The 13,013-nt window shown below is 35.1% G+C and overlaps 1 protein-coding gene and 1 pseudogene across 2 annotated transcripts; one reads left to right on the top strand and one right to left on the bottom strand.

Annotated features, from left to right (window-relative positions):
- Positions 1–16: 16 nt before the first annotated feature.
- Positions 17–5,780, bottom strand: LOC107621981 (thioredoxin domain-containing protein PLP3B-like; annotated as a pseudogene). The gene is made up of 7 exons (XR_015898298.1): positions 5,219–5,780; positions 4,059–4,142; positions 3,769–3,816; positions 3,437–3,674; positions 3,200–3,261; positions 437–534; positions 17–369 (listed from the first exon to the last, which is right to left on the bottom strand). The product of XR_015898298.1 is annotated as a thioredoxin domain-containing protein PLP3B-like (transcript).
- LOC107621328 (uncharacterized) lies at positions 5,409–8,323 on the top strand. The gene is made up of 4 exons (XM_016323358.1): positions 5,409–5,605; positions 6,093–6,177; positions 6,271–7,066; positions 7,158–8,323. Exons 1-4 carry the CDS (start codon positions 5,409–5,411, stop codon positions 8,321–8,323), a joined length of 2,244 nt encoding a protein of 747 aa, XP_016178844.1.
- The last annotated feature ends 4,690 nt before the right edge of the window (positions 8,324–13,013 follow it).

Raw genomic sequence — 13,013 nt, forward strand, 5'->3', positions numbered from 1 at the left:
CCGCATGAATCAGATTGGTAATGGGTAACCATGAAAAACTCTTTTAAAAGTTTAAATTAAACTCTAGTATATGAAATGTTGTACTCATGGCTTAATAAGGAACTTTCAAATAACAATCCTACTTTGACTGGGTGGACATCTCTCAACTTGGTTTGGCCCTAAAGCAATTCAAACTGGTTATACAAGAGATCATGAAAAATAAAACATGAACAAGGCAAAATCTTGACTTTAAAACTTTCATGACCCCATTAATGGATTAATTTTAATCAGAATCTGAATCAGCAACGACCGATGATCTGACCATTCTGCGTGTATTTTCATCATATCCATCATTTTCATCATCGTCATCTTTCTTCTCATCAATTATGCCTGTCAACCAACAGTTAGAGAACTTTCCAGTCCATAAGAAGTGAAAGGAATGCAATGCAAACATTACCTTTTTTTATGAGCAGAGCTTCCAGTGTTCTTGTGGAAAAATCATCTCTCCCTCCCAAATCTTGAAATCCTATCAATCTATCCACCGCAATGCCTTGCCTGAGAAAAAGAAACACCATAGCCAATATATTGAGATATTAAGTTGTTAATCTTCTATATATAAAGGTGATTCGGGGGAATTTAGTACTCAATTTCTTCCATAGAATAGCCTTCTCATGTACTAATAAAATAACATTTTATTATTTCTTATAAAACTTGAACCTAAGACCTCTTAATAGAAGAATAAAGTACTTGCTATTTTGACTATTCCATAATTATTACTATTATACACATTACAAAGGTGGACTGATAGGCATATCAGTCGATAAAAAAGATATCATTATTTAGTTGAAAATGGTAAAAATTAGTATTAAAAAAAAAAAAAAAGGTAGTTATTTTAGCTAGTTCATATAGGCAGTTATTTTTAAAATACTATGGGTCCACTTACACCATATTTAAATCTTATTGACTTACAATGCTGAAACACTAATGTATTCTAAATTTCATCAATTCAACCATTGAATCATGTCATACTATTTTGATAATCAAACTCATCAAATTTCGAGAAATTCGAACATCAATAAATGAGTTATCTTAAAGTAGATATTTACTTGTACTTTTAAAACTATATTATACTTCAAAATTAAATGAAGTTTTATGTTTTTGCAAAATTAATCTATATGATAAAATGTCTTAATTTAACAGATGAATGAGAAAACTGAGTCTATAAAAAGTTATTCACATGTGTAAGTCTTGTTGAGTTACATCATCAAATAACTTCTTAACAAAAAGATGGGAAGTTAAAGAGAGATCATTTTTGGATTTTGACACAAATGCGAGAATCCCCTATACATATGTAACAGATAATAGATATTAGATAATAAGGATTAATAGTCAAATTCATCTTGAACAATCATTTATTCTTCAAATTGGTCCCTAAAAAGCTAAAAGATTAAATTAGTCATATTAGCCCTTGAAAGATAAAACGTAAGTCAAACCGGTGCTTCCGTTGGTTAGATAATGACGTGTCATGTTAAATGCCACGTGACACGATAACACGATAGGTTAATGCCACATGTTACAAGATGATCAGTTGACGTGTCAGGTCATTGATACGTGGCATGCTACGACTTATCTGACATGTCATAAATTTATTTATAATCAAATCAATCCCTAAAAATACATATGTAAGTCATTTCCGTCCCAAAAATATTAAAAATTGATCAAATTTGTCGTTATATAAACGTCTCTTATTTTTTTTATAATATTAAAGTTTTAATATTTGTTAATCCTACTAATTTTAATTTCATTTTTTACACCTTAATAACAAAATTTCCTTCGGATAAAATATAAAAATAATCAAACTATTACAAAGTTATTTTCTCATTTGTATTTTCAGATTTTACATTTTCAAATTCTAGTTTTTTTGTAGTGAGATTTCTTTATATAAATAATTTTATCAGACTATTATTAATTATATACTAAAAGTTTTAATCTTTTGGATCTCACTAAATAAATATAGTAGTATTTTAAAATTTTAATCTTTTAGATCTCACCCAAAATTTAGTTCAATCTATCACTAGTTGTCCATTTTTATCTTTCTATATTTATTTTAGTTTAAAATTCTTTTTAACAATTTTTTATTTTTAAATCTGACAATTAAAAAGATAGAGAGAAATGATGATAACTAAATAGTAATGATATTAAAAAAGAACTACATAATAAGATTCAACGAGTGAACGCACAAGCCTGCTTTTTCAATTATTAAGTTCTACCACATAAATTAAAAAATAAAAAATTTTTAAATTCTAAAAATAAAATAAAAGATTTAAATTTTAAAATAACTACTATATTTATTTAGTGAAATTCAAAAAAATTAAATTTGTAAGTATATAATTAATAATAGTTTGATAAAAGCATTTAAATAAAAAAATTTCATTACAAAAAAATTTTTGAAAATATAAAATTTTAAAATATAAATGACAAAATAACTTTGTAATAATCTATATTTCTATTATTTTATGCAAAGAGAATTTTGTTTATTAAGGTTTAGAAAATAATATTAAAATTAGTAGTATTAAAAAATATTAAAAATTTAATATTATGAAAAAAAACAAAAGAGATTTATATGAGGACTAGCTTGATCAATTTTTAAAATTTTAGAAATGAAGATGACTTATGTGTGTATTTTCAAAGACTAATTTGACTCTAAATAACTTTATGACATGTTAGATGACACGTGGCATGTCACGTGTCACTGACTTGACACGTCAACCAATCATATTGTGACACGTAACAATGATAACATTAACCTACTATGTCATCATGCTATGTGACACTTAATGTGACACGTCCTAACTGACGGAATGATCAATTTGACTTAAGTTTTATCTTTCAGGACTAATATGACTAATTTAATCTTTTAGGGAACAATTTGAAGATTGAGCGATCTTTTAACCCTAGATAATAAGTAATAGATGAAGTATAAACTGGTTTGACAACATCATCCTTTTTGTTTCTACAAAGCTACTAACAATTAGTCACTAAGGAAAAACCATGATTGTCTTAGGCACTTGGAATGTAAAAAGTCTATTGCAGAGTAAAGATTGTTGATAGTCATTTTTTATTTATTTGTATTTCAATTTTTATGAAATCAGCAACACACAATATGCTTTGTGAATATTAAAAGCACTCAATTAAATGAGGTAACAGATGTAGGCCGCACCTGAACAGTATGACACAAGGCAAAGTCTTTATTGCCAGTTTTGCGACGAAGAATGGTGCATGCTGAATTCCATTATCAACAAAGAACACTTTTACGCGATTTCTTTACCAAGAGCAAAACAGTGATGTCAAAGTAATAAGACTAATGTCACAATTAGATTGGCTTAATGATGAGAAAACAGTCAAACATAAAATCTTCTCTACTGCAAATAATAATAATGTAAGTGTTAATGCTGACCTCTGCATCAAGCTTGATGAACTTCGTATCTATGTGCTTTGGTGAAAGGGTGAAGGGGCAAGAGATGTCTTGAAGTCTAAACCCAGAAAACATACTTGCACTGATAGAACTCCTTATGGTAGAAATGACAAATCACTTTCTCACTTCCGGTGACTTCAGCTAAGAAATCCCCTTCAGTTATCTCTCTGTACTCCCCATGACCTTTCTTCTTCCATTCCTGCCGTTTCTCTGCTTCTTTCTAACAAGACAAATCTAGTAATTAGTACTGAGGTATTTAATAAATAATAACATTGTCATGAATCCTGATACATATGGAATACAAATATTCATACCTTTAGAGCTGCAATTCTATCTGCATGCAATTTTTCCAACTCAGGATCCTGATATATCCATTTGAATTAGTAAGGGAGAATATCGGGAATGGATTTTCTCATGTCAAATATTCACATGATCTTGTCACGTACAGATTTTCAACACTAATTAAGAATGAACAAGGGACTGCATCAGCATCTAATTGAAGGTACAAACTAAAACATGGCAAGGTCATGTGAAAACTTCACGTGAGAAAATCTATTCTAAGGTGTACACGAATAAACATATATGACAAGGTTGAGAAGTTTACAAATCATTCATCCATTAAATCATCAAGGTCAACCTCCTGGTTAGAAGAACTTGATGCCTGCGCCTTCTCTTGTGCAAGCAATTCCTGCAGGAAGCATAATATTAGTCAGATCACATCAGCATGAAACACCTATTGTGCTATGAGCGTGAGGTGTGTGCTATGAATGCCATAACAGAATGTATGTGTTACTGTGGTTATAAGAGTTGCCTATACAGATTAATCAGCTGCTCATCATCAACTATGGTAAGGTTCTTAAATATTTTGCCATAAGAACAACTTAACAAGAAAAGAAGAAAAAAGATAATTGCAGAACAGTTTCAAGTTTTCAACAACATCAAAGGTTCAAATTATTGAAAAAACAAGGCAGTTCAATTCCATGGACACCTAGTTCGATTTGATGTGCAAGAAAATAAAAATACATTTCAAGTGTATAGCAGAATTTAAGCATTAAAAAGAACAGTCAAATACTGTATGGTGGATGTGCGAGATGAACTGCAGCAAGACATTAATTTCAGAACCACCAAATCACACAATTCTAACAAATAATCTGCCATGAAATCACTTGTTCCAAAAGCTTAAACTGATAGAAGAAGATACATGAATAATTTATCTCAGGCTCGCCTCTTTACACAAGAACCTCTTTTAGGTTTGTGTGGATTTTTGTATAGGCTTTTTTATTTTCTCTCTCTTTTATTTGTAAAATTGCTAAAATTCTTTCTTTTGGGTGCACAAGATCAAACTTTTAGACTTTTTAATCATAGAAGCCCTAATACTGTATATGCTGTCACAAAAGCTTCAGCGCGTGGACACATAATGTCCCTAACATAATTTATGGTAACTTAAAACAACTGTCTCAGAGAAAAATATTGAACTACAGAATCAAAGGAAAAATGTCCAAAGCACTGTAAAAATATTATAACTAGTATTAGAAACATCAACGGCGACTTCAACCAACGGATTAAGCCATTAACTAAAACAGGGTTAGGATGCCAAATCTTCACCTAAAACCTTAAGGCAATGGATTTATGACCTTCACCTCTCACACTTGATATCTCGTTGACAAGGAAAATGCCCTAGGATCTCTCATACAGCTATTGAATGGAAACGACTGAGTGAAAATGAAAATGAAAAAATGTAATGAGAAGAATTAGATAATGAACCTTCTGATAATCACGGGCGGCTGCAGCCATTACGTTTCCAAAGGCAAGATTTGACAAAGTGGACTTTACTGTGTTCGGATTCATTTTCGAACCAGGGAACGGGAGAAGCCTGGCTTTTTTATATAAATAAATATTCAAAAAACTTTAATTCCGAAAATAAGCACCGAAGCAAATTGTTCCACAATTGCGCATGGCTAACTTAAGGCCGGCGCCTGCGAAATGGAGTTCCAAGTCAATCCAGGTGTGGTGCCCGCGAAATGGGCCTGACAGCAACAGGGGCCACCTCTTGAGCGGCGCCCACAAAATGGTAGCGCAGCCATTTAGTGGCTGGCGTCCACGAAATGACGATATCAGGGGAGGCGGCCACGAATTGGTTCCAACACAGAGGTACTACACGCGAGATGGTGCACTTCATGTGTACTGCCAACGAAGTGGGATCTTAATTTGCCTATATAAACGCTTGTGGGTCATTCACGGAAGGAGCCATTTTATCTGCATTCTCCTCCAACTCCAAAATTGCTCTCAACGTCACAACCTTCTTCCTCTCAAAAAATTGTGGGTATTGAGTTTGGTTTGCTGTATATATGGCTTCTGAGAACGTTTATGTGATTATATATCCTAATGGAGAAATTTTTCATTCGGCAGAAGTTATTACATTTATTTGTGATGATCCACTTTGGATAATAATTATGCCACAGACATCGTTGCAAGATTTGAAGAATCAGATTCTGATGCATACTGGAATGGTTGGAAAAAAAGAAATCACAAAGCTGACTTACAGGATGTCAGTTGCAATGGCCAACTCATTTGCGTATAAAAAAATGCAGATAAAATCTGATCAGTATGTTTCAATGATGTTTTCTTATCATCGCAGCATAGGAAGCATTTATTCGTTGGAGCTTTGTCTGAATCTTCAAGATATTGGTGGAAGCTCATCCAGTTCCAATAATGTGGAGGGTGTAAGAAATCTGGGAGCGGCTGATTTTGTTCCGGGTCGGGATACCAGTAGGGCCCGTAGTCCAAGCTTTAATGCGTTTGTAACGCGGGAATAGAATGCAGATATTCGTGAAGCACGCCCCTCCCCTTCCACCCTTGTTGGGTTCGATAGGTATCCTACTTCTGGTATTGCAGAAACGTCTGACGAAGATGAGATTGAAGATTTCAGCGGTGATGAGGCAGAAGCCGTTCCGGAAACCCAGCCTCTTTATGGCAATTTTGTTCCTCCAACTCATGTCGCATCGGGAGGTGGTGGTGTATCCTGTAGAACACCAGCACACTACCTGTCTTTAAATCTTGAAGCAATGCATTCGAGTACCGCAGAAGACAGACCGAGCAGCTACGCTTTGTCAGGCGAGATGGAGCTCGAGATTTGGTTGAAGTTTCTCAACAGGGAAACAACAATACTGGCAGTCAAAAACTACAACATTCGTAGGAGTGCAGAATACAAGGTAGTAGAGTCAGACCAAAGTAGGTATGTGTGTCAATGCAAGCAGTTTGGGGATCAATGTCGTTGGATGGTACGGGTCGCAAAGACAAGGTCTTCTAGATTTTGGGAAATTCGAAAATACCAAGGGCCTCATAGTTGCTTGGCAAGTTCGATGTCTCAAGATCACGCTCAACTTGATAGCAATGTCATCTGCCAACATATATTCCCCATGGTGCTTGCTGATGCGACGATTTGTGTAAAGGTGTTGCAAGGAGCGGTAGAGTCAGCATATGGGTACAAGGTGTCGTACAAAAAGGTTTGGCACGCGAAGCAGAAGGCAATCGCCAGAATCTATGGTGATTGGGACGATTCGTATGACCAGTTGCGTAGATACTTCAATGCGCTGCAAGCTTTTGTCCCAGGTATAACTTGCATTGCACTCTTATTGGTCTTTGCTATTCATTGTCCATTTAGTCCTTTATATGTTTGACTAAGTAAGCATTTTCGAACCAGGGACAATTGTTGACCTCCAAATGCGGCCGTACTATGTCGGGAACACTCTAGACCGTGATAGTGTCATGTTTCATCAGGTTTTCTGGTCGTTCCCGTCATGTGTTGAGGCTTTCAAGCACTGTAAGCCCCTGGTCTCAGTGGACGGAACACACCTGTATGGTAAGTACGCGGGCACCCTTCTCATGGGCATAGCACAGGACGGAAATAACAACATTCTACCCGTCGCTTTCGCAATTGTGGAAAGAGAGAATACAGATTCATGGTATTTCTTCCTTACCAATCTGAGGAGGCATGTAGCGACTCAGCCAGGAGTTTTGCTTATCTCTGACAGGCATGCAGCAATAAAGGCTGCATTGGAGCGGGATGGGTGTGGATGGGAACACAATGTTTACTGTGTACAACATATTGCCTCCAACTTTGCAACCAGTTTCAAGAGTAAGGAAGCCAAAAGACACCTGGTTAATGCCGCGTATTCGAAGACGCAAGAGCAGGCGCAGTACTATCTGGAATTAATCAGTAGCGAGGATCCCATAACATCTCCGCAGATGATGGCCTGGATCCGAGGGTTAGAGCCACCTAAATGGCTACAGCACCGTGATGATGGGCGACGATATGGTCACATGACGACCAATCTTTCTAAGTGTATCAACTCCGTCCTCAAGGGCACTAGAAATCTACCAGTCTGTGCAATTGTCAAGTCTACCTACCATCGCCTGAATGAGTTATTCGTCATCAAGGGTCGACAAGCACAAGCGCAGATTGCATGCGGTCAGGTGTTCTCGCAGTTCCTGCAAAAAGTGATATTAGCGAACCGTGAGGGAATTTCTCAGATGCTAGTGACGTCGTACGACAGAGCTACTTCCATATTCATAGTCGATGAGATAGCAGATGTAGGGGTGCAGTCTCGATTTTGGGTTTACCTTGAGCGTCGCAGGTGTGACTGTGGTTACTTCCAGGCGTTACACTACCCCTGTGCTCATGCTCTGGCCGCTTGCGCATATGCGAGACTGGAGTGGCAACAATATGTCGAGGTGGTTTACCGGGTTGAGAACGTATTTCGGGTCTACGAAATGGAATTCCAGCCAATGCCGAACGAGGAGATGTGGCCCCCGTATGAAGGACAACGTGTTCGTCCCAACCCCCTCTTACGGCGTACAATGGAATGACGTCCGGTGTCTACGAGGATTCAGAATGAGATGGACGAGATTGAGCCGGGACCAGGTAAACAGTGCAGCCTTTGCAGGCAACCAGGACATACAAGGCGACACTGTCCGAATGTTTTTGCCACCTAAAAAGCCACCAATTTCGTTTATTGTACTAAGTTAGTGCAGTATTTGAGCTTCATTGTACTGAAAAATGTCAACTGTTTGTTCTTGCTTTATTTAATGCTATTTGCGTCTGTTGTTTATTTTACCGCATTGTTGTTGTTGTTGTTGTTGAATAACCGTAAGAAAATGAGGAACCATCATTACTAAAACTACCTATGTACATCATATGAAGATAAGCAAGTAAAACAATACTTAATGGAAGCAACTAAAACAATATATGTCGCGCCTGCGGGGACAACGTCAACTCGCAGATCATGCAATGCTGTAGGGGCAGACAAAAACCTCCTTGTTCTGTCGCAGTACCACCTATAGTAATTTTGGCTGGGACGCAATGTATCTGCATGATCAATCCACAGCCGGTATGCCTCAGTGCGCCGGTTAGCCCATACTTCAAACCACGCGGATAGTCGCACCGGCCACCATCCGTCATCATTGCGGGCCGATTGTCGATGGAAGGTATCAATATTAATCGAAGGGTTTGGAGGTCCTTGCTTTCCCCCAAATTGAAGCAACACCCGGTGAACATTAAGGACCTCAATCCACCTGAAAAATATGAGAGGCACAACCGCCGTATAAAAATCTCCATGTGGGTGGCCGAAAAATTTAGCAGGAACTCTATACAGAATTCGGGAGTCCATGTACGGCTGCCAAACAAACTACACAGAAAAGGAACCCCGTCACTACAGGTATTTACGCACTTATTAAAAAGAAATTAATAACAACCACCACCTACCTCATCCACCTGCAGATTGTCCAACCTCAGACGGTGCCTCAGTAGGCGCTGCTCAGCATAGTCATTTTGTCCCTTTTTTCTCACCCACCTAGTGGACAACAACAACTTTAAAATAAATCTATTTCCAACCTCAAATGATAGCTAAAAAAGTCACAAAGTGAGAAGAATCATAACATACCTCGTGGCTAAAGGAAAGCTGTATGGTGTCGTGACATTCGGTGCCCAAAAAAATAATTTGTAGTATATCCACGACATAAGCAATGTATGACACCCAGCCAGAACCTCAACATTGTAATCTGTTGCTAGGCACATAGCACGATATAACCAACAGAGCACGGCGCTACCCCAACTGTAGGTACGGATGGCATCATAATAAGCCAATAACGGCAGATATCGAACATGCACCGTGTTGTTGGCCTTGTCCGGAAGAAGCACGCCTCCCAACAAGTAAAGTATGTAACAACGTGCATACTGCGTGAGACCATTATCTTCTAAGTCAAGCGGCATTTGCTGAGGACGATTCCTGAGCCATTTCAACTTGATGTTGAATTTTGTTGTCCCTACGTGACCGGCAAGAACCTCACCTAGATGTTCATGACACCATTCCCAAATATCTCTTTGGTGAAACTTGCTCCATGACCTCAAAGTACCACTGACAGGCTGACCATCAACAGGTAGACCTAACTGCATTGCAACATCCTCCAAGGTTATGGTACACTCACCCCAAAGGAGGTGAAATGTGTGTCTCGGGTCGCCATCATTCGACAAAGGCGCTAATAAGTGGATTGTCATACTCGAAGCGCTTTATCAAAGAGGCATGGTAAAATCCTAACGGTCTCAAATAAGGCTCATGCCTCTGCCGCCTAATTTCCATGCTTAGATTTGCAGGATCTGACATGAAAACGTCGACGAGTGTGCCATGAAGAGTAAGAACACGTGTGGGCTGTAATATAATATAGCAAGAAAGAAAATAATTATAAATACTATAACATTTTTTATATTGAAAAATTAGTTCCAAGGACATTGCTAACAAGATCAATTAGCTTAACGACGTAAACTAACCTTAGGGAGCAGATGTGCCGCTATGTGAAGTTCGTCCAACCGATTCAGGTTCTCCTCCACGTTAACCCCACCCCCACTCATGTTAAGTTAATTTTTTTTTCAAACATAGCATCACACAAATACCTCTTTCCAGCTTTCTTTTACCACCCACACTTTTTTTTTATCACCTCTTTTTCCTTTCAACCTAGCATGAGGTCCCTCCTCAACACCCTTTTATAATTGTCTTAACTCCCTTCCCAAATGTCCCCTGCCACCCAATACAATCAATGCATGTGAGGTACGGGTTCTGCTGCTTGCTGCTTTGACCACCCACTTTGTGGGCACCACGCACGAAGATCTCCAATTCGTGGCCGCTGCCTGCGCAATGGAGCATTTTGCTGCCGCTGTCCTTGAGGTGGTCCACTTCGTGCGCGCCAGGCTTGGAATGAGGCATTTCGTGGATGCCAGCCGCGAAATGGTGATGCTTGCCAGTGTTAGCTCCATTTCATTGCCTCCACCCATTAATTGAAGTGCAATCCCATTTCGCAGGCGGCCCCCAAGAATTGGTCCTGCGCATTTGTGGAACAATTTGCTTCGGTGCGTATTTTCGGAATTAAAGTTTTTTGAATATTTATTTATATAAAAAAGCCGAGAAGGCTCTGGCTCGGACGATTGAGATCTGTGTTATGAATGCGCGAATTGGGAAGCGAAAGGACGAGGGAGGAAGAACCAACCTCTGTTACTTGTTTGTATTGATGCATAGGAAACGGTGGCAAGGATCGTGAAATAATTATTCAAAGTAGAGAAAAAAAATTCTAAATGGCCTAACAATTTTTTTAAAAGACAACGAGGTTCCCAATCAAAAATATGTTTTTTGGTCTCTTATATATTTATTTGTGTGAGATTGATTAGTTTTTCTGTCAATATTTTTTATATATATTAATGAAATAAGTTTACATGACCAATGAGTTATAGCTCAAATAACATAGTCTCCTCATACTCACCTAAGAGGTCGCGGATTCGAATCTTTCTATTTTCGATAAAAAGAAAAAAGAAATAAGTTTACATGATATATTAAACTGTTAATTTATCCAATAAAAATCAACTAGAATTAACAACTTTTGTTTTGTTAGAAATTTCGTTGTCTTTTAACGATAATTATTAAGGTTATTTAGTTTTTTTTTAAAATATTTTTATTACCTTTTTTAAATATATTAAAAAGAAAAAAGAAATAAGTTTACATAATATATTAAACTCTTAATTTATCCAATAAAAACCAACTAGAATTAACATTTGTTTTGTTAGAAATTTCGTTGTTTTTAAGAATAATTATTAAGGTTATTTATTTTTTTTAATATTTTTATTACTTTTTTAAATATATTAGTTAAATTTAATGTGTAAACCTAAGAAATTTTTTTTCAATACTTAATTTGTTATGTTTTTTAATTTAAAATAACAAATCACATTACTTTTTTATTTATGTGTACAATTATTTTTATTTTAGGTTCTTTACATATTCAAATGACAACTTTATTATTATGTTTATACTTCACATATCCTTAAGAATAATAATCTATTTTTTTTTTTGTGGCATAACTTACTTATGAATAAATAAGTTCAATTTTAAAAGAATGATTTTTTATTGTTTACTTGCATTTCATCTCTTTAATTTTTATATAATTGTCTTTAATATTATTTATTTATTCAAAATTCTCTTAAAAAACTATCAATTTAATATTCAAATTATTTTTTAATTTTGTCTTTACATATATTTTTAAATTACAACCACTACATTTTTACTCAACTCAATCCTATTCAAGAAAAATAACCCAACAAATATCTAAATTTTTCTTCCTCCTTCTTTTTACTATTTTAACTCTTAAAATTTACCATTTATTTTTTTCTCTTTTTTATTCTTCCATAATTACTTATTGACTATCCTAATGTTTATATTTCTCTTCACATAATATTTCTTTTCACATAATATTTTATGTACATGTTGATTCACATAAAGTGTTATTCACAAGTGTAACTAAAATTAATAATTTAATATAATTTGATAAATTATTTTGCTTTATTCATTATAAAATTATAATGTTATCATTATTATTTATCCATTCAACTAACTACAAAAATACAAAAAGTTTTTATTTTTCTAAAACTTTCGAAAATATGAATACAATGATCTTTGAGTTACATGGCTTAGGATTTAAAGATGATCTTTTAAATGAATATTGATTGGAAATAGAAAAAAATATTGTAAAAATATTACATAAATAATAAAAAATAAGTGAATAGTATACATGCTAATTTAGATAATCAAAATAAAATAAAATAAATAACAAAAGAAGATATAAAATCTTACTTTTTATTTTGTGGTACAAATATAATATATAATAATATAATAAACTGTAATGTTTTGATATAAAAAAATATGAAATTTTTAATCTAAAATGAAAAGATGTGACATTTTATTTATTAGATAATTTAAAAAATATATAGAGAAAATTAACAATATTGTTACCTAAAAAAATTATTTAATAAAACTAAGAGAGACAGTTGAAATTTTTTAATTAATAAAAAAGAATTACCACCACCATCAACCTATTAAATTTGAGTAATATCAAGTGAGAATTAAGAAATAAACCAGAACAATAAATTCAAAAATTTTCTCTCTTTTTTTTATGGTGTTTTACTTTAAGTAATTATTTTTTATAGATAGTATTTAAATAACAAACAAAATAGTAAGAAGAT

This window comes from Arachis ipaensis, chromosome B10 (genome assembly GCF_059453495.1).
Source record: "Arachis ipaensis isolate K30076 ecotype BB chromosome B10, ASM5945349v1, whole genome shotgun sequence".
Lineage (NCBI taxonomy): Eukaryota > Viridiplantae > Streptophyta > Magnoliopsida > Fabales > Fabaceae > Arachis > Arachis ipaensis.